General features: G+C 47.5%; 1 protein-coding gene across 2 annotated transcripts in view; it reads left to right on the top strand.

Moving 5' to 3' along the window:
- The window catches only part of ARHGAP10 (Rho GTPase activating protein 10), a 350,687-nt gene that overhangs the window by 318,229 nt on the left and 10,547 nt on the right, over positions 1 to 21,911 (top strand). For both annotated transcript variants that reach the window (XM_075543716.1, XM_075543714.1), the window contains 2 exons: positions 5,629 to 5,788; positions 20,360 to 20,512. In XM_075543716.1, the coding sequence (XP_075399831.1) occupies positions 5,629 to 5,788; positions 20,360 to 20,512 (313 nt within the window). The remainder of the gene's footprint in view (positions 1 to 5,628; positions 5,789 to 20,359; positions 20,513 to 21,911) is intronic.

Here is a 21,911-nt window from a genome sequence, read left to right as displayed (position 1 = left end):
TTTGTTTTCTCCTATGCCAAACTTGCCCCTTGTTCTTTTTGCACCTATTTTGGTAGTCAGTGATCCCACCAGTTATCAAGGTGCCTAAGCTAAGACCTGGAGGGTTTCCTATGTCCCCCTCTCGTCCTTCACACATACTTGTCAAGGTCAAATGACTGTAGTCCCTGGGTATCTCTTGAATCTTTTCCTTGGATCATAGCACTTGCCAGCTGAATCCTTAAAATAAATTCTCAGTGCCTTTGGAATGCGTATACAAATTATTGCCCCACTTTCTCTACCGGATCCTCTCCTATGGCCAAAACGCAATTACTCGAGCTTCTGATAACGGCAAGGTCTCATCATGTGTTCTGAACTTTCAGCTTTGATATTTTCTGTATCAGGAACCCATTACTTGAAAGTCCAGCCAATGTTTCTTCCCATCCCTGGGGCTTCACTCTCACACACCCTTCACTGTTACCCCTGGCAGGTTGGGAAGCTCCCTTCTCTGCCGTCTCTAAGCTCCTGACTACAGGACTAATATGGGCACACACTACCTCTAGTTTCTGCCTTCACCTGTCTTCTGCACTGTGAGGAACACAGCAGCAATTGTGATGTGCTTTGGACATCAATGGACACTTTATACTATGTGCTTATTAAGTCAATAAAAAGGGAATTCTACTCAGGAGAGGGGGATGAGAATCAGGAGAATATAGGCTACGTAAGAATACACGGAATTTTTTAATCCCCCACTCTTCCTAGTTCCTGTGTTAGGCTGGGTTTTCTAGAGAAACAAAACCAGTAATACTTACCTAGGTACAAGAAAGGACTTTATATTGAGAAAGAATTTTGTAATAAGGATGCCAGCCCAACTCAAGTACGTAGGTCCAACACTAGCTGGAGCCACCTTTAAACTCGGGCAGTTTTCAGTGAGTGAAACTGGAAGGTGGAGTGGGAAGCTGGGAGATCACGTGCTGGGGAGTCCAGAGTCACATGGATCCAAGGCCCACAGTGCCATAGCTCTCCAGGTGGGCCGCATTGGGCTGCTGTCACGCCCTAGAGTCCAGGCAAGCAGGGAGGTGAAGAGGGGCGAGAGAGAGCAAAGTTCTCCCTGTGGCCTCTAAAAAGACCCCACTGCCAGGGGGCATCATCACGCTGTGACTTCATGGCTACGCTGCCCTCTCCTCTTGCCACCACGCATGTCCCGTCAAGTTGAGTTAAATCTAACCGTTGAGTTCCCAAAGGCCACATGTTTCTGTATCAGTGAGATGTCCTGTTGCAGTGATTACCAGAGCGTCCAGAGGGGTCTTTGTTTGCTTGGCAGAGCATTGTGTTCTTCAAGGATGACCATGGGATGCTGTCCACATGTAAAAACTCGACGTATCTCCAAGAATCATGGAAATGGCGGAATCCAAAACCAGTCCCATGAAAGCCATCAGATGGCTGGAAAATGGACTGGGGAAAGGAGGGCCGAGGCGGGCAAGGCGGCTGGCAAAGTGCTTTGGGAGAAAGGGGAGGAGGGGGGTGGGTGCTGTGCAGAAGTCATTTCTGGCGCCAGTTCTGTTTCTCGAGCCTTTCTTGTCTTGGATTCTGCTCGTAATGAAAGTCCTTTAGTACCATTCTGTTCGCTCTCTAAAACACCCTTTCTCCTAGGCCATTTGTCTATTTGTAGATGCCGTCAGCAGGGAATACCTAAAGAAAGGTTGGTTGCCTGACCTCTCAAGGGAAATTTGAGATGGAAAATGATGAGCCTTTCTGGTGTTAATTCTCAATTACAGATTCATTTCTCAGGGTTTAAAATGTTCATTCCAGAAATCATGGGACATCGAAAAAAATTAAATTTTTTAAGTCTTACTAATTTCATGGTACTTAAAAAGCAGGGCATGTGCGTCTTGAGGAGCCCATGTTACAGAAATGGCTCTTAGTATCTCATGTTTATGTGGCTGGTGTTCGTGCCCCCTCAGGCTTGGTGCTTCTCTCGGGGAAACAGAGCCATCCCCAAAGAGTCCAGGAGGAAGGACTGGCGGGCAGTGGGAAAGCAGAGTGAAATATCTCTCTGTTTGATCGTATTCCCTTCTACCAATATTATTTTCACTGGAGGGCTCAGATTGCAAGTGTTTGGCAAGGCGGGAGTGAGGAATTCTCTTAATAGAATGTGACTTAGTATGTGGAATGGCAATTTGTGCTGCCTCAGTCTGCCTGGAAGAAGGATTAGAGGAAATGTAGATGAGTCCATGTGTCTGGCTGTACAAACATTCCAGGCATCTTTCATAAGGAACATTAGACCTTCGGTCTCCGGTTCCCAAAGGTGGTTCTCATTGACAGGTTTCTCCTTGTAGGAATGAGTCAGGCACTAACTTGGTCCCCATCGCGCGTTTGCTGCCCGTACTAGCTCATGCTCGGCCTTGCAGACAGGGACTGCGGCCCAGAGGGGACTGAGTGCCAGGATCCCATCTCCTGCAGCCAGGGAGCTGCCTGCCGCTGACCCACTTTTGTGGTTCTCAAGTTCTGCTTCAGAACTGGTCAAGGGTTTGTTGGTACTGCTAGTCAAGCTTTGCATTGGCGGTTGTTGCGCAGGTAAATGTTCCAAGGCATACTTTTAGATTCCGTGCCCGTGTTACATTTGAGACCCTCCTGATTGCGCAGGGGCTCATTGCGCAGGGCGCTTGAGGGACCAGGCAGGGCCGGGGAAACGTGGGGGTTCCTGCCTGCCCCTGTGCTCACAAAGAACTGGTGGGAACTGAGCAGCCATCCCGGCCCAGGGAAAGCAACAGCCTTTGTGCTAAAGCAGCCTGTGTTCCACAAAGAAACGAAGTCAAAAGGAAAGTCACCCCAGTGGTCTGTCGGTGGGTTTGGGTTCATTTGCCTGAAACTTGACCCTTCTCTGTGGGGCTGAATTACTCCAAGAAGCTAAACCCCATTGTGGGCAGGGGCTGTGGAAAAAGTGAACTCGTTAAAAATGGAACCATAGTATTCCAGACTGTACATTTCAGCAGAGACAGCTGAAGGACTTTCAGGAATATTTTTTAACCAGGGAGAAGGACACCCCTCCCCCCCCATAACCTCCGTGCTACCGCTCCACAGGTTTATGAAAGAAACGGCTCAGGAACATGTTCTTGTTGTCTGCAGATCCTCATTCCGATATATCCCTCGAAGTGCTGTCATAAGAAATCCCTTCTCCCAGCCACCATCTTTAACTCCTCTTCCTGGAATTCAGCTCTAGGTCTAAAGTTCCATGTTCGTCATTGGAATCTTGGAATCTAGCTTAATCGGAACCTGGGGTCTTCTTGTACTCCATTACTTAAAACCCCCCCAAAGATCACAGCCATCACGATAATTCTGACTCCCAGTAACCCTGGGGATGAACTGAACCACCTCTGTGGGTTTCCAATGTTACCAATCTTTACAGGAGTAGAAAGCCTCATCTTTCTCTTAGGAGCTGTTGGTGGTTTTGAACCGCAGACCTTGTGGCTAGCAGCCTAACGTATAAAACCACTATGACACTAACTTCCCTTACTAGTAGAATTAGAATCCATCCAAGAAGTTATTCTGAGGGTAAGTTCCTTGCTATTACTGGTGCTCTTTCATCCTGTTTCTTGGGCCTGTTGTCATTTGCTGTCAAGCCAGCTCCAGCTCAGAGTGGCCCTTGTGTGAAGATGAGAACTGTACTCTGTGGGGTTTTCAGGGTTGGGACCTTTTAGAAGCAGATCACCAGTCCTTTCTCCTAAGATACTTCTCGGTAGATTCAAACTACCAACCTCCTGGCTAGGAAGAGGACACTAAGCCATTTTCACCATTCCTCGACTCCATCTGGGACCTAGGCCTGCTGGAGAATGCAGGCTCAATCAGCTAGGAGCTTGTGTTGGCTGGGGGTATGGACTTCCACTTGGAGTTTATTTGCTTCCATAGCATTTTCTGTTAAGATTAATGACCTGTTAAGTCAGTGCCTCTGCAGGGCCCCTCAGAGACGTAAGGCCTAATGGGGACTGTGCATTTAGCTGACGAGCCCACGCCTGATGGGTGTGGCTCAGGCGGTGTGTGTTAGGGTAGGTAGGTTTACTGTGAAACACGAAGACCATCTTCGATGCTCTTGTGATCTTGCTTTTTCTGCCTTCTTCATTTTCCACCAAAACCCATACTGTATATAAATGATGCAACGCATATTTCAGAAATGGCCTTCTGCGAATGTGTAAATCATACAACATGTGTAACAAAATGCTTTTTAGTTTGGGGGTTTAAATCCATCCCCTAATGTCACTAGAGGGGCCCAACTCTTAGGTAACAACCTCCCTAATGTTCACAGGGAAATGGAAGTTTCTCTGGGTCCCAGGACTTGAATAAGTTGGGCTATTCAACGGTAATGCATGACTGCTCAAAGACATGGTCCTTTAAGAGTTGTTTACCAGGGCCTTAAGTGAAGAGCAATTGTTTTAAGTGAAGAGCAAATGTACAAATGTGCTTTACACAGGTGACGTATGTATGGATTGTGATAAGAGTTGAAACGATGAAAAATACAACTTTCCTCTAGTTCCTAAATGCTTCCTCTCCCTCCAACCCCCACTATCATGATCCCAATTCTACTTTGCAAGTCTGGCTAGACCAGAGGATGTACACTGGTAGAGATAGGAAATGGAAACACAGGGAACCCAGGGCGGATGATCCCTTTAGGACCAGTGGTGTGAGTGGCGATGCTGGGAGGGTAGAGGAAGGGTGGGTTGGAAAGGGGAACAGATTATAAGGATTTACATGTGACCTCCTCCCTGGGGGACGGACAAAAAAAAGTGGGTGAAGGGAGACGTCAGACAGGGAAAGATATGACAAAATAATAATTTATAAATTATCAAGGGTTCATGAGGGAAGGGGGGAACAGGGAGGGAGGGGGAAAAATGAGGACCTGATGCTAGGGGCTTAAGTGGAGAGCAAATGTTTTGAGAATGATGAAGGCAATGAATGTACAAATGCGTTTACACAATTGATGTATGTATGATTTGTGATAAGAGTTGTATGAGCCCCTATTAAAACGATTTTAAAGAGTTGTTTAATTTTGTATGCATTGAGTGGTGACTGGGAATGGCTTTTAAAAGCCATTTTAAATGGGAATGGCACCCATTGGTGCCTGAAAAGTAAGAGGTAGGACCCTGCAAGGCTGCTGCATGGCTCTCAATTGTCCTTGCGGTTCCATTGCTCAGGACCATTCCCCTTCCAGTTAAGAAATCACTGGGGTCACCATTCAGGCTTTCATTCTCTATTTGAGCTGATTTTGACTGTGGTGCTTTCTTGTGGGGAAAGCACACCTCCCTGAGTATCGTCCCTGAGCACCGTTGGTCTAAACAGACACTCAAATACTCTCAGGGTGAATTACAAATGTAAAACGACTGGTTGATCAAGGCATACGGGTGTCGCGTTCGGTAAGGTGGAGGGGCAGTGACAAAGGAAGGCCCTCAGGAGATGGGCTGACACAGGGGCTGGCTGCACGAGTGGGGACTGTGAGGACGGGCATGGGAACGAATGCGCGTCAGGCGCTATGGGTTGGGGCTCACTCTGTGGCACATAACAACAATCAAGTAGTGTGATGCACTGACGATCGGAGGTGTTTGTTTATTTTTCCTTTGAGTGTTTGACTGAAATCTGATGTCCTTTTCCCTCCCGCAGGTGATGGCTCCAATGCACTCAAGGAGGACACCCCTACCAACAGTCTCGATTCTCTCTCCTCCTCATCTCCCACAGCGGCCTCTGTCCACGGGCCTCTGGGACCAGACAAAAACCACCTTCTCATGGATGGGGAGAGCTCCGGGGAGTGGGCCACCGCTGTGTAAGTAACTGTGCTTCTGCTCGGTGCTCAGGGGAGCAGGGCCGTGGCCTTCTTTACTTTGATGCTTATGTGGTGGGTGGGCTCCGCAGCTCTTGGATGGAACCCTTGTTCTGTGGGCAGTGGACCTGCGAAAGGGACAAGGATACATAGAACAGAGCTTTTTTTTTTTTTTCTTTTTTACAATAACTTCGCTGCTTTCTCGGGAAGAAAGGGTTGGAGTGGTGTAACTTCAGATCTCGCTTGAATTCATGGTCATTTGGAGTTGTGCAAAGGAGCCCTGGTTACGAGTCGGGCTGCTAATCGCAAGGTCAGCAGTTAGAAACCACCAACCCCTGTTGGGAGGAAGAGGAGGCTTTGTACTCCCGTAAAGAATCACCGTCTTGGAAAGGCACGGGCAGTTCCACCCTGTCCTGCAAGGTCACTAAGAGTTGGAATCAACTTGATGGCAGTGAGTCTGTGCACACTTGTACGGATAGGAGAATGCCTGCCCTGGGAACGAGGTGCTCTTGAAACTGCCTGCCGCTTGGTCTGGTCTCTAGGTGTTTCACAGCTTGGTGCTCGCAGTGGCTTGTTCTTCACAGCACCATACCAAATCAATAAAGGATGGACAAGATAACAGTTTCCTATCTTCTGCGTTTGGTCTAGTTAGTGCCAGGCATGTGCAGATCAGCTCAGGTAAGTCAGTACACATCATACCCAAACAAAAGTGCCATGGACCTGGGGTGACTGCACGGAAGACTGGAGGGAATGCAGATAGGAGCGGGGATTGGGCATCAAATCAGAAGCCAATGCTTTGGTCAGAAGACAGAAACAAAAGCAATGTCACCGATAATCACGAAGCAATCAAATTACATCCAGAAAGGCATTTACAATTCAAACAGAGTATGTTAATGTCCTGCCTTTTTTTTTTAATTCAACGTTGCTTAAAATACATTATGGTAGTGATGTCATCTAACCCTAACTGGGCAGTCGTGGGGTTTTAAATGAAATAGGAAGTCACTCCTCACATTACTTAGCTTTTTATAGTTACTTGCGGAATTCACATGAAATCATTATGAACTCATTAAGTATTAAGGGAGACCAGGGGAAATTTGATAATGCTGAAATTTGAGGGTGACCTGAAGACTTTGAAAATCAAAATGAAATACAAAGTAGAAAAATAAAGAAATGTAAAGGATAGAAACACATTCTGTAGATGAGACACCCCCCCAAGCAAACACAAGAAGATCATATGTATGTTTTATGTGCTGAAAATTGTCTTTTTGTGTGGGTTTAAATTACATGTAACTCAAATATGTGTATCATTCTTATTTTCAGAATAAAAACTCACTTTGACTTTAGTACTGTACCCAACAAAACAGTGGTTCCATAGAAACCCCAAATCTGTAAAGGTACTTGTGTTAGACAGGGTTCCCTAGAGAAACAGGACCAGGATGCTTATGATTTGATAGATAGATAAATAATAGAAAAAAAGAAATAAACAGCTAGTTTTAGTCTATAGAACAGTACAAATGGCTCGGTGCAACTCACTTCCATGAGACAGCTAATATATTAGCAGACCTTCAGGTCACAGGGCCACTGAGTGCAAGTCAAGAAAGCAGACAGCTGAGTCCTCTGTAGAAAAATTCAGGCAATCCAGCCATAGACAGCAAACAACAAGGCAGGTCAACAAGAGTCAGCCAGATGACAGGGTTCGACAGTCCCCAGCTCAAGCGATGTATACTCCAGTAGCACAGCAAAGCAGGTCTCGAAGGAACCTCAAATTGCAGCAACACAGTCCATGGGTTAGGTGTCCCACAGGTAGTGTAGCTCGCAAGTTGAGGCAGAGAGCCAGCTAAGGTACCGATCATCAAAGAGCAAGAGTCAAGAAAGGCGAGGCTCGCTGAGCCATCTATCTCTCAGCCTTTCGATTAAACTACCCTTCAGTTAATCCCCCATGTGTTCATTGGCCAGGCTGCCACACTAAACCTACCTATCACAGTACTCCCAAGTTAGAATTTGGCCCTGACTTGTTAAAATTAAAAAAATAATAATAATTTTTTTCTTTTTTGGGTGAGAAACCCCATTCCTAATTAATTTCTTTTTGTAGCATCTATCACATACAGTGTGGAAGGGGAGTTTAGTTATTCATCCCTCTACAGCCGTTCTGCAGAAAAGTGACATTATGAGCCAAGGGTAGAACCACTGTTCCCGTTGGTGCCTGAAACATGAAGAGCTTCATTTTGGGGGGGTCATAAATCAAGCAAGGAGTGAATTCCCCAGCTTCCTCTTCATATACATTTTTAAATGTTGTGGAAAGCAGTGCAACCTTGAGAGGCCACCACGACAGAGAGGAAAGTGATTGAAGCTAGTCTAGAAAGGGGATTTTTGTTCTCGTGTAGAAATGGCCTTACTTTTAGAACAAGGCTTTTTGTCTTGAATAAAATATATCCATATTCTGTTACATATATAGAATATTTCTTATGTGTCTTCTGAAGGATGTATTGGTAATGATCCTATTTCATTATAGATCGGTCATTAAATTAGGAAGTATTCTTTTGTATATAGATGAACCTATTGCTGTCAGGTCGACTCCCAGTCACAGCAGTGGTTCTCAATGTGGGTTGCGACCCCTTTGGGGGTTGAATGACCCTTTCACAGGGTTCGCCCGCCCGATTCATAACAGTAGCAAAATTATAATTATGAAGTAGCAATGAAAATGACTTTATGGTTGGGGGTCACCACAACATGAGGACTGTATTAAAGGGTTGCGGCCTTAGGAAGGTTGAAAACCACTGACTCATAGCAACCCTGAAAGACAGGATAGACCTGTCCCTACAGAACTCCCATGACTGCAAATCTTGATGGAAGTGGACTGCCATGGGGTGGCTGGTGGGTTTGAACACGCGTGGGGTCACCATGAGTCTGAATCTACTCAACTGGTTCGAATGATTAGTTTCTGAACAAACATACATCTACTCTTGCCCCCACTTCAAGCCAGATCATAAAGTTCCTAATGATAGGGATTGGTTTTATATGCTGGGAACATTATTGTGATACTGACGTAGTTGTTGTTAAGTCTTTCTATTTCCCATTTTCAGTATGTATTTATGAGAATGCTTTCCTTTGGGGTGGTCTATTTCTTGTTCTGAATCACTGGATCGTTTTTAGGCTTCTAAATTCATCTTCTTCCCTTTTTTAAGAAAAAATAATAGGGACTAGAAGCTCCTCCTTCCAAAGTTTCAAAGAATTGATCTCACTGCTGTTTACGCCGTGTTTCCTAGTTTCTTTCACATTTACAGATGGCATTTTCATTGTGTGCATGTGGTTTTTCGCCTCTTCTTTGCCCTTTCCCCTTTAACCCCTCATCTCTGCATACTAGCAGAACAAGTAAATGCCAGTTACCTTCCCTTGTAACTGAAGTTTATGTGCTGACTCAGCAGTTCACATGGCTGCTGTGTTTTTCAGTCCAGGGAGGTTGATGTATGTGGCTCACATTGGACCCAAGTAGGACTCTTGGACAGACACACCACAGCCCGACCCACTGGAAAGTGCATTTTCAAAAGACAGCCTAGCGCAGCTGAGATTCTGAGATCGGAAGCGTGTAAATACAGCCGTGTAAATACAGCCGTAGTCTCTGACAGGTGAACAACAATACCACAGAATTGGCTTTCTCAGGCTCCTGCTGCTGTTTATGACCTGTGGGCATTATGCATTGCAGTCAATCAATCTGGAGCTATTACTTACCTGTACACTCAATAAGGTGATGGGTGACTTCATTGCCTTTGAGGAATGGCTAGCTCAGGCTCCTTGGAGGATATTACATCATAGGTCAAGGAATTTCACGTGTACCAAAGTCATCCCCCCCGCCCTTTTTCTTTTCCATAAAGTCGTTTTCTCTAAATAGATTTTCTTCAAATGTAATTGATGGAGCCAGGTCTTGACAAGTAATCCTTTTAGGTTCCCTGCCACAAAAGAAAATCTCTTTTAAGAAACGCCAGGCGTTTCTATCCGCTTCCTCTACAGATTGCAGATGAAAAGACACGCCGCCTGTTCTGTGACCACATTGCTACACTCGGAGGGTAGCACCAGAGCGGTGCTTTCCAGCTGGGGTAGAGCGGGGGGGGGGGGGGGGCAGTGAAAACGAGGAAGGCCCCCGATAAGATGGGCTAACACAGTGGCTGCAACTATGAGCTCAGGTGTGGGACCAGTCCTGAGGATGGCACGTGACCTGCAGGGTTCTGTTCTGTTGTACACATGGTCACTCTGGGTCGGAACCAACCCGATGGCACCTCACAGCAACAACAGTAGGGAGGGTGGGTACCCTGAGGTACCTGCTCGGGCAGGCCCGGAAGGCTAGCTGTCCCTCTCTCCCAACCACAGAAGGGCTTGGCTCTGTCTGTCCTGCGTGCCACCTTCTCTCTGCAGCATGTGTCAATCTGTGCTGTCTCCAAGAGTCCCCTGTGACCGAGATATTGTCAACCCCGGCTGGATGCTTATCATTGAAAACCACTAGATAGCAAGCTCCCGTTCCCACACACTTGCACGTGCATGTGTGTACGTTGTGTGCACTCCGTGGCAGCCATGTCTACTCTTCACAAAGAAATACCGTGACTCCTTTACATTGGGCTGATAGGGTTTATTCAGACACAGCCACTTCGCTTTTCAAATGCGTTCATTGCTGGTTGGTTCCATGACTGCTTTGGGGAAAATCTCTTCATTTTGCTGGGAGGTAGAAAATCTAAAAACATAAACTCGGTGACATTGAGGCAATACTGACTCGTAGCGACATGGTCCATAGGACGTGGTAGAACTGCCCCTGTGAACCTGTTTCAAACCCTGTGGAGCAGCCGGTGGTTTAGAACTGCTGCCCTTGCAGTCAGCAACGCAGCTCCTTACCACTATGCCACCAGGGCTCCTTGGGAGGTAGCCAAGTACTCGTTATATATGATTGTGTCCTGCTGTGTCACAGTAGAGCACACACACTTTCGCCCAAAGTGAGGCAGTAGCGGGAAGCAGGCCACCCTGAAGCAGCTTGGAAGCAAGACCTGTGATCTGCTTCTGAAAGGTCACACTCATGAACCCCTCGGGGTCACTCTGAGTTGAGATCAGTCTGGCAGCAACTGGTCTTTTGTTTGTTTGTATGAAAGAACGGGGGCAGAATGAGCAGGCGGAGTGTGGTACCTTACTGTGAGCCTTTTCCATTCTACCCAGAGACAAGCTCCTTTCGTGATCATTGGGGGGCTGGGGGCAAAGCCTTCTGCTTTAGCAGAACCTGCTGGGTTGAGGGTGCAGAGAAGGATTGCTCGGTAGATGCCCTCTTGCACTTCCTAGGATCGAAGACCTAGTAGTGCTTCATGTACTTTATAAATGACATCTCACCGCCATGTCTACATCATTCCAGTTGGGAGGTATGTCTTTGCTCCGGGGATGGAAGAGCTGTGGCACAAGGACTAAACCTGCTCCAAGTTACAAAGCGAGGCAGGCCTGGCTTTGTAGCCTGCTTTTGCTGCTTCAAGGCTAGGGGACCTTATGTAAGTTATTTAGTAAGTGAACCCAAGCTTAGCAAGATTATCTGTAAAAAGAGATTCCTAACATCCGCTCCTCTGGGCTATTGCAAGATTTCAAAGGGCCATTTGTAAGAAAACCCAATCACTGCTCCCCTGAGAGAGAGCTCGAGGCAGCCACCTGCTTGGACTCTCTCGTCCCCTGAGAATCTAATTTGATATTCTTAGCTCGACTTGACCCTGACTTCCTGGTTCAGCAGTTACATAATCTCCTCCCTGCGTAGCTCAGGCACATAACCTTTAGTCTCGAAGGTGGCCCAGATGCTGCCTGCCAGTTGTATTGTTTCTGGTCATTGTTGGGGTTATTCCAGCAGGGCTCAGCTTGGGGTTCCTCTCCTGGCCTCTCTGTTGGGGAATCTCTTGTAGGAGCCTCTGGGATATCACCTGATCAAAGTAGGAGGTGCTCACTGGGACCCAGCCAAATCTGTAAATGATTCCGAACAGTTGGGTAGCTCACCTATCATAGCGGCTCATAAGAAACCAGCCCGGCCAGGGACCTGAGGGTTTTTCTTAAGAGGAGTTTCGCTACCTCTTTGGGGCTGTCCTTGGCAGCTCAGTGTGTAGGCTCAGCCCTTGGCTTGGATGGCAGCTCTTTCCCCCACAAGAACTGAACTGAGAGAAACATTCTTCTTAGGGACCCTGTGGGGCCACCCCCTCCCCCAGCCCTCTCAAGCCCCATCACTTAGTAAAATGCAGCAAGCGTTCCTTTTCGGCGCAGCAGCAAGGAAGCTGATGTGCAGTGCGTCTGCTCCTTCCAGGCACTGCCTCCTCCGAAAGCCTTGCTGGTGCCCATTTGATAGATGCTCTTGGCCTTGTGTCTCCCTGGAGGATCCTGGGCAGACTGACTCACGGAGGCAGTCATTCATTGTGACCCTGGGCACATCTGGTGCTTTTTTGGTCTCTGAGACTGCAGATCTTGATGGGGACAGGATGTCCCATCTCAGTCCTGTAGAATGTGTGGCATGGCTGTGGGATTGACCTGCTCTCCTGATTAGCAGCCCCAGTTAGCGCACTGCATTGTGCTTGTTCTACACTCACCTGAAGAGGCACTTCAAGAGAACAAGTGTGCCCATGTGCCTCTAAGGGGTGGACCCCGCCCTCCACAGGGCCTGGCCACCAAGGTTGAGGAATGAATGGCCTTCACTGTGGATTGGCTCAAGAGCCCCAGAGAGATGGACTGAAGTCCCGCCCTGTGGATATGACCCTGTTTGGAACTCGGGTTTTGAAGATGTTATCAGCCTGGCTACCAGGGGATCACACAGGTGTCGGGTGTGTTCAATCCCGTCTGACCGGTGCCTTTGCACAAGGGAAGAGACACAGAAACAGGAAGGACAGCCACGGGAGGAGGGCGGCAGCTGCAACGACAAGCCAAGGAAACGCTCGGGGGTTGCCAGCAACTAGGAATGAATTCCCCAGAACCCTCGGGAGGCATTGGCACAGTCAGGACGTTGGGGTGGACTTACCGCCTCCAGAACCGCGAGGTGACACCCGGCTGCCCATTTGGTGGACTGCTGTGAAGGCAGCCCTAGGAGACAGACCAGGATCCCGTGGAAACCCCTCTGAGGGGCAGCAAAGGCCTCAGCCGACCTTGTAGGGCACCGCAGTGGGTGGTTCTCGCCCCGCGGTTCCCCGTGGCATGCTGTCTGTACCCACATCGTGAGCTAGCTGTGGACTTCTCCCTCTTTGGTGCTCAGCATTCGTTTGAATGGAGATTTTCCCATGATACACACATATACAATATTCCCGTCTGTCTTTATTAACATTTCCAAACACTTTTGCCCAGGACAGCTGTTGTAGACTTATGCCGTACATTTTCCAGACTGGCATGAAAGATCATTTCACTAATGTGTTAGCTTGTGCTTGGAGACCTTGCAAATGAGGTTTAAAAATCTTTCATCCCGGCACAAACTTTTTGATTGGATTTCGGAGATCATTCCACTGCAGTCGAACATCTCGGGATCCAGGGTAATCAGTCACTCCAAAGAAGCCATCTTTGGGGTTGGGGCGAGCTTTCTTTGCTCCACACCCCTATGAGTTTTAAATCTCGCTCTTCTTCCAAGAGCCTCCGCCCCGCCCTGCCTGTGAGGTGCTTGTTCGCCGCCCAGGTTCTCTGGTGACCGGTGCAGCCGTTGTAGCATTTCACCAGTCAGGGCCCTAACTCCCCACCCCTGTTGCTGAAATGTTTGTGGTTTTCTGCTACCAGAACGATTTTTAGTATGCATGGAACGCAGTCTGGTCCTGGGGAAGATTGGCTCACAGTTTGAATCAGAGCAGCCGCTACTGTTGATTTGTTACATTTTATAAAATTAAAACAAGGGCAACAACAACAATCCTACCAAGTGTACATCTACACAGCTACTTTCACTAATTTCTTTTTCATTGTTGCTTTTGTTCCTGGTAAAACCCCCCAAGTCTTTCCCTGGAATACAGGCCTATTGCTGTTTTCAAAGCAAGAGTGTCAATTCCATTTATAGGAGTGGATTCTTGCATCGATTGCACAGATGCATATTCTGTAGCTGTAGCCCCACCCCAGCAGAAGGAATCTCTCTGTTATCAAGGGATAGCAAGGAAGACCTTCAAATGGGAAGCATTTCCAGGAGGATGATGGCGAGTTAGCAATAGGAAATCTTGTGTGGGTTTTTAATTTTGTTTTATATTTTTAGTGAAACACTCGTGTCCCCATCCACCCCCACCCACTCCACCCCCACCCCCCACCCCCCCGGTGAAAAAGGAAACATTTCTCGAGGAAGGAAAGGGTGACACTGGCTTTTGTGGCTTGAAAATGCCAAATGTTGAGGGGCCTTGCGCTAGAAGATCCCTCCCGTTTTGTGTTAGGCTGGAAAGATGTCGTGCAAACGGGTATTAGTGGTGCTCTGTAATTTACTTCTGTTTGGGGAAGTGTGGTTTCTGAGCTCTTCAGGAAGAGTGGGCTTCTGTCTCCATTTGTGCAAACCACCGCTGGGCGTTCAGGAACCCGGTGGCATTTAGGTGCTTTTGTCATTGGTCAGCAGCTCATCATGAAATTAAACGGATGGTTTGTGCGCATGCCAGTCTTCCCAATCGAAAATCCTGAGCCACGGGGGCAACCGATGGAAAGAGGGACATCGATGGTTTTCTTTTTTCTTTTAAACGTTAAATTTGGGAATTGGTAGGAGAGAACACTTCAAATATTTCATTCTCTTCTAGCCAAATGGAAGCATTTTATTCGTAATATCATTGACTTAATTTTTTTTCAACCTACATAGTTTTCCTCAATTGAGGTTCTCATATGAACCGCAGAAAACACCCACACATACAACCGGAATGACCATATCCTCACTTCTCCCAAGGATAGTTCTCTCAAGGCAGTGAGGGTCCGAAATTGTGCCATGCTTGTAAGCTACCAAGTGAACCTGCCAGGTCTCGCGGGTGCTGGCAGAAGACCCGGGATGCCTGGGTCAGAGCCAAGGGACTCCGTGAATCACAGCAGTAGCAGCCATTCCGTGCCATTGCCCGAGGCCCAGTTCCCACAGGGTAAAGCCGAGCAGGCCTGGTAGCATCAAAGGAGGGGAGCTGTGAGCACAGGGTCTCCAGTCTTTAGTGGTGAGTCATACAGCCAGCCTTTCGCTCCAGAAGGAGACACATCTCTGATCTGCCCAGGTGGTTTCCCTGACAAACATTCCTGAAAAGCCAGCCCAGCACAGCGGAGGCATTTGCTTCCACTTGCTAGATGTTCAGAATTCCGAGAGACCACAGAGAATTGTCTCCCAGCAGGTACTTTGGAGATGTCAGGAGAGACCAGTCCCTGGAGAAGGGCATCATGCTTGGTAAAGTAGAGGGAGGGGCAGCGAAAAGGAGGAAGACTCTTGAGCTGGATTGACACAGTGGCTGCAATAGTGGGCTCAGACAGAAGAGCAAGCTTGAGGATGATATGCAGGACCAGGCGGTGTTTCCCCCACTGCAGAGAGGGTCGCTGTGCGTCAGAACTGATGCGTTGACACGTAACAGCAACCCCAGGTGGTAGCTAGAACTGTTCTAGATGTGCAGAAGAGATACGAGTTGATGATAAACTCTGATGTCGTGGAGCTGAATTCTCTCCCAGGACTGGGTTGAGGAAGTCCGCTTGCCCTCTGCAGTGGGCTGCCCTTCTCAAAATGTCTAGTGTTCGCACCGTATTTTAAATCGAAGGCGGGAAAGCTCTCCTGGTGAGAGTGATGTTTACCTCTACTGCTCTCTGGTAAAATACAACTGTTGCATATATATATATATATATATATATACAAAATTGAATATTTTAAAACGGTTTTTGATCTTTTTTTAAAAATCATTTTATTAGGGGCTCATACAACTCTTATCACAATCCATGCATACATCCATTGTGGCCAGCACATTCGTACATATGTTGTCATCATCATTCTCAAAACACCTGTTTTCTACTTGAGCCCTTGGTATCAGCTCCTCATTTATTGACATGCCCACCCCCAAAAAAGACCAGAAAAATGCTGTTAAAATTCTGGAAAGTAGGGAAACGTTTCATCCATTGCAAAGGACATTTACCGTGTCTCGCCTTTTGAGGGGCAACTATAAAACACCATTGGCCTGCAGCTGCTGGGCAAGGTGTAGCCGCATTTTATGGCCTGAGTGTGTTATTCTGTGACTGTCTCCTCCCTGCTGTCTGCCAGCAGACAAGCCCAGGGCAAAGCTCTTCTGCCTGAGCAGCTGCTCTGTCTCCCAACCCCGCAAGATCCATGGCCCCATGTGACTCCTCGCCACAGATAATGTCCCCAGGTTTGCATTCTGCTAACTCTCAGGAACATTCCAGCTGGCAAAGCTTGTGCCCCAGTAGAATTCCACAACCCAAGGGAGCAGCATGTAGCAGAGGCTTCTGGGGTACTTAGAGAAGGGGGGGTGCCCCTCAGGAGCAGAATGCAGGGACTCAAAGACGGAAGGACAAGGCTCTCTGGGAAGGCAGCAAGGGTATGCTGGTGAGCAGGTTAGTGCTGGTTACATAGCACACATCTAAGTTGAATCAGAGGAACCCTGGCCGGTAGTGGATATGAGTTGGGCTCCTAACCGGAAAGTCAGCAGTTCGAAACCAGGGACCCACAGGGACAGTGCCACCCTCCGCTTTAGCTAAGGTCACTGCGAGTTAGACTTGACTCCCTGCAGTGAGCAGTTGAGTATCGACAAAAGGAAACAAAACAAACAGAAGAAAAGTCTCTTTGTGTCCAGAACCTGGACAGGAAGTCCTGATTGGGTGTGCCCATTTGGGGAAAGGGCTAGAAGGTTAGCAGTCTTTTGTGTCTGCCCTTTCAACAATTCCTCCATTCCCTGTTGGGGTTGTTGTTCCTTGTTTTTTACACAGATGTGGGGATTAAGTAGATGATTAAGTAGTAGACGACATTTCTGATCTTTATTATTATTATTTTTTTTTTGTAATGCCTGCTGAGAACAGAGTCACAGTGTTACTTTATCACCATCTTGTAGCTGGCCTCTCTCTGGGCAGATGGATGGCTGTTACTTCATCGCCCGGCCCTTTATGACTAGGAAGCCTTGATGGGAGGGATGGGAGGTGCCAAAGCAGCTCATCGTCCTCCACCCCCGCCCCCACACATGTTGACTAATTGGTGGGAGATAAAACAGCAATCGTTTGACCTTAAATCCTCAGTCAGATTTTCACTCATCCTTTCCCTCCTTGATTAGTAAGACCCTGTCACAGGTTTGTTTTCCGCTGAAGAAAACATGTTTAAGATTTATAGGTTTCCTGGCTTGGGAGGACACAGGCTCTGGGATGCCTGAGTACAACGGCTGGATAGTAGGGGAATTATAGATACGTTGCTCAAGGAATGAGGTTGTTAAAACAGTGCCTCCCCTGCCTCCCCCCCTCCGCCCGACCCCTGCTAGGAAATCTGTGTGTGAACTGTCAAGTTAATAAGGCAGCACTTCATCCACCAGGTTTATGCACTCACAGCTCTTTCTGAGGCGACCAGGGCTGGTGCAGATGGTTAAGCCCGGCCTACCCACTGAAAGCTTGTTGGTTTGAATCCACACACCTGGCGCTCGGCTGCCAAAAGGCCCCGCCCGTGCAGCCCTCAGGCGTGGGCCTGTTCAGCTGACAGGAGTAGGGGCGGAACAGTCTACTGGTTGTGAGGAGAAAGTCAATGCCTGGGAGTCATTTGGGAGGAAACATGGGCGGATGTGGGTATTCATTCTGCTGTGGAGGGAAGAAGAAAGAATGAAAAATGTGCTCAGGAATACTGACACACGAGGAAGTTGTTCGTGGAAAATGGTTTTCCGGGAAAGAGGTTGCATTTGAGGTGGAGAACTGCCCGAAGGTAGCCAGTATTTGGTAGGCGTGTGTTGAAGGGCAATAGAATAAAGTGAGAAGCTTTCTGCATTGTACTTTTAAAGTAAGCCCCGGTTATTAGAGAATATGACCATAATTTAATTCAGATCAACACGGATTGGTTGAACCCTCTGTCTGTATTTGGATGGCTCTCTAGGAGACCACAATATGTTATTAGCATTTAAAAATTGTTTTAAACACTAGAGGATGTTCAAGATTTTTGTTGTCAGTTAATCTCCTTGTTTCTAGTTTTCTCCCCTGTCCTACCGGACTGCTGTGAGCTGGAAACGGACTCACTGGCAGTGAGGGAGGTTTTTTCCTAGTTTCCTAGTTTGGCCCTCTCTGAAAAAATCCAGGTTCCACGAGCAAAAAAAAAAAATCTGGTTTATCGCATGTATACAATCAGATATAGTAGCTATAAATGTTAAAAAGACCATGTGTTGCCGTTCACAATAGCAAGAAGCTGGAAACAACCCAAGTTCCCATCAGTCGAAAGCTAGTTCAACTGATACACACACCCAATGGAATACTATGCCTTCCTAGAAAATGGGGTGGAAACCGTGAAGCACCTCAGGGCATGGAGGGACCAGGAAACCATCGTGCTGAGTTAAATTAGTCAATCACAAAAGGAAAAATATTGCGTGAGTCTACTTCTATGAAGATAAAAACCCAGACACAGACAGGCGCTGCCTCCCAAGCTACGCAGGCATCTAATCTGGTGCCCCAACCAAAGAGGCAGTGCATACCCGGCTCCCATTAAACAGTGTATCCCTCCCTTACTGGAGCATCTTCAGTACCACCTCAGGAGAGGTGGCCTCGTGACAGACAGGGTCTGTCTCCCTTGTCAGGGCGAGAAGGAGAAGCCCCAGTAATGCCTACCCAATCCCAGTGTTCTAGGATCACACTAATAATCCGCTCCCAGTGAGGTGGACCAGGAGCCTGGGTCAAGACTATATTGGAGGGGCAATTGCACTTCGGATGCTTATCATTGCTTGTTGAGACCCCAAGGGAGATCAAAAACAAACACCTGGCATTGTGTTCCTAACTGGGTACTTATTTATGATCTTGTTCCTTACCAACTCCTAGTGGCCCAGGCAATGTACACTAGACAACTCAGACATAGGATTCTGTCCTTCTGAGACATACAACACCCTTCACAGAAGGACCCAAATTTGAAACTCCACCAAGCAAATTGGACTTGACCTTACTTAAAGCCACTTATAACAGAGTCAAGGAATGGGGAAAGCCCCTTGACCTAGTGTCCAGTCAGCCCCATCTTGGAGGCATATCTGCCAACTATTCATGTAACAGAGTCTGATAAATTCAAGATTCTTTGCTTAAAATGCTATCCCGCTGACCAAAATAATGTTGTTATCAATAGAGACACTTTGAAACCCATGGAGATTGTATGTACTAATAAGGCAATGACATCCCTAAAATGGAATGAGGGAGTTATAGAAACAGTAGTTATACGAATAGGCTTTGAGCTCTAACTTGATGGTAGCCCTAATATAAGACCCATTAGTTCTTTGGACACGGCTCTGCCTGATACTCACCCCCATGAAGAAATCATTGAAGACACGGATGTCATAACAAAGTATGAACGAAACCGGGTATGGCCTGGCGATCGTGAATAATAGCATCTGGGGTCTTAAAGTCTTCTCTCAAAACAAGCAGCCATGTAAATGAGCAGTCAGCCAAGTCTGCATGGAAGAAGCACCTTGGCCTGTGGGGCCCGACAATAGCTAACAATAAGGTTCCCACCTGGGGAAGGGGACGGAACCCTGGTCTGAATCCTAACCACCAGGCTTGCGGAAAGCTGTGGACAATGGTGGTAGCTCAAAATCCCTCTGCAGGGTCCCGGTCAGTCTCCAGTGTGCACAGACTAAGAATGCCAACAGCACCAATACCGGACAGAGAACGTTGCAAAGTGGATTTGAGAAACTATGAACATTGGACCATACGTATTGTAATTTGATCTCCTTATGGGCCCAATGTGAATTTCTTCTAAATTTTTCTTAGATGGAGAGGTCTCTCTCGGTTTTATATGGTCGTTGTTGATGGAGCCTTGCATGCTGACTGCCCTGTGTATTTATTGGTGTAGGGAAACTGGGGCGGGTGGAATTACGAAGACAATACTGGAATTTGAAGGGGAAGGGGAGGGAAATGAGGAGTCAGCATCTATGTGTCAAAGAAGGTAGAAAAGGTTCCAACGTTGAGCATGGCCATGATTCCACAGCCCTTGTGGATATGATTGAGCTATTGAATTGTGTGATACGCTCCCCCCCGAAAGACCACATGTTAATCTTTTGGCTGTAGGCCATTGGCTACTAGACTCTAATTTCTCTGGACTTTCTAAGCAGGAAAAAGAAACACTTTAAAGGTCTCCTCAACTCTTTTGAACAATTAGATTTTATTTCCCTAAGGAGTGAACAACTAAGGCGCGCTAGATTGGACAAGATAGGTCTCCTGCACCCCCTGGGGAGCGACAGTTAGCTGTCTCTCCTTTGAGGGGTGGTTGTTGAGCGTGCGGCCCTGAGTTGGATGGCTCTGGCAGGATGAAGAGGCCTCTATTCCAAGTAATTTGTCTGGAGAGAGAAGTGAGCTATCACCTTAGCCAGATTATCTAGGATAGGGGCGGCTTGTCTTGGTGTCCTGGGGCCTTCATACTGCTAATCTTCTTTAAATTTCCACCCTTAGTCCAAGTCAGACCCGGTCATCTATGGTCCAATGGCTCAACCCACAGTCTCCAACCACACTGAGCTGCAACCTAGCTGCCACACCTCCTTCACCAAAGTTGTCACCTCTCCTCCCCTCTCCTCTGGCCACCATGGTGGACAAGACACCTGAAAGGTACGCAGTTTGGAGTATGACATGGATCATGGTGCCAGCTCACAGACGGGTCTCAAAAACACAGCAGATGCTTGCCTTCGCCACTAGAAAGGACTTCTCCCAGTTCTTCCCAGCTTCCCGAGTTTTCTGGACAACAGTTACAACCTTATATCAGGGCTGTGATACCAGAAGCTGTAGTAGAGTAGTGGTTATACGTTGGGCTGCCAAGGACAATGTCAGCAGTTCAAAACCACCAGCTGTTTTGAGGGATAGAGATGAGACTTTCTACTTCCCTAAAGAGTTAGTTTTACACACATCGTTCCTTGAGTTCCTGGATGATTCCTTCTTCCCAGCCCCCTGCCCCCACTACCATGACCCAGTTCTGCCTTACAAATCCGGCTAGACCAGAGAGCACACATTGGTACAGATAGATAAGAGCTCTAGACACATGGAATTCAGGACCGATCAACCCCTCAGGAACAGTAGTGGGACCAGCAATATTAGGAGGCTAGGGAAATGATGGGGGGTGGGGGAACCCACTATAAGGTTGAATATATAACCCCTCGGGGGAATGAATAACAGAAATGTGGGTGAAGAGACAACGGACAGTGTAAGATGGGAAATAACAACCATAATATAATTGATTAAGGGTTCATGAAGATGGGAGGGTAGGGGAGATGAAAAAAGAGGAGCTGATACTAAGGGCTCAAAATAGAAAGAAGATGTTTTGGAAATATTGATGGCAACAAGTGTGCTTAATACAATTGAATGATGGATTGGCATAAGATTTTTAAGAGCCCCCCCCCCCCAATAACATGATTAAAAAGAATTTTTTTTTTCGTTTCAGAAACCCCTAGGGCAGTATTCTCCTCTGTCCTTGAGGTTTGCCATGAGTTGGAATCGACTCAGTGGCAGTGAGTTTGGTCTGGGTCTTTTTTCCCAGGCTGTGCCTTAGTTCAGGAGAAATCTGACTTGTTGAGTGCTGTTTGAACCTACCGTGTCTTTCCGGTACTGGTTATGCATTGATGAAACTAGTTTTCTATAAAGGGTTCTTTTGATATGACGGCAGAGCATATGCCTTATTACCCAGGGAGGCAAGCTGGGCGCTGAGGACAGTCTTGAACTTAGTGAAAGGGCTGTCAGCAAATCCTCCCTCCGAGGTAGCAAGCTGAGGGTCTTGCCATCAGCATCTTGGCCTGCTCCAGTGAAGTGGGCCATTTCCTTTTACTTAGTTGGCGTCTAAAAACTGCTTGGTTTCCATCCCTCTTGGTTACAACCCTTCCTCCCCGCAAAGCCACCTGGGAGGTTTTGAAAGGTGGTGAGAAGCAGAGCGTGGTGCCCCTCTCTGTGGGATGCAAGCGTGGAGAGCTAAATAAAGAAAGCCCAAGCAAGCCCCTCCCAGTGCGGGACAGGAGGCAGA

The sequence above is a fragment of the Tenrec ecaudatus genome, chromosome 3 (genome assembly GCF_050624435.1).
Source record: "Tenrec ecaudatus isolate mTenEca1 chromosome 3, mTenEca1.hap1, whole genome shotgun sequence".
In the NCBI taxonomy this organism is placed as follows: Eukaryota; Metazoa; Chordata; class Mammalia; order Afrosoricida; family Tenrecidae; genus Tenrec; species Tenrec ecaudatus.
Note: the sequence above shows the minus strand (reverse complement) of the source record. Positions and strands in the feature narration are given on the sequence as shown.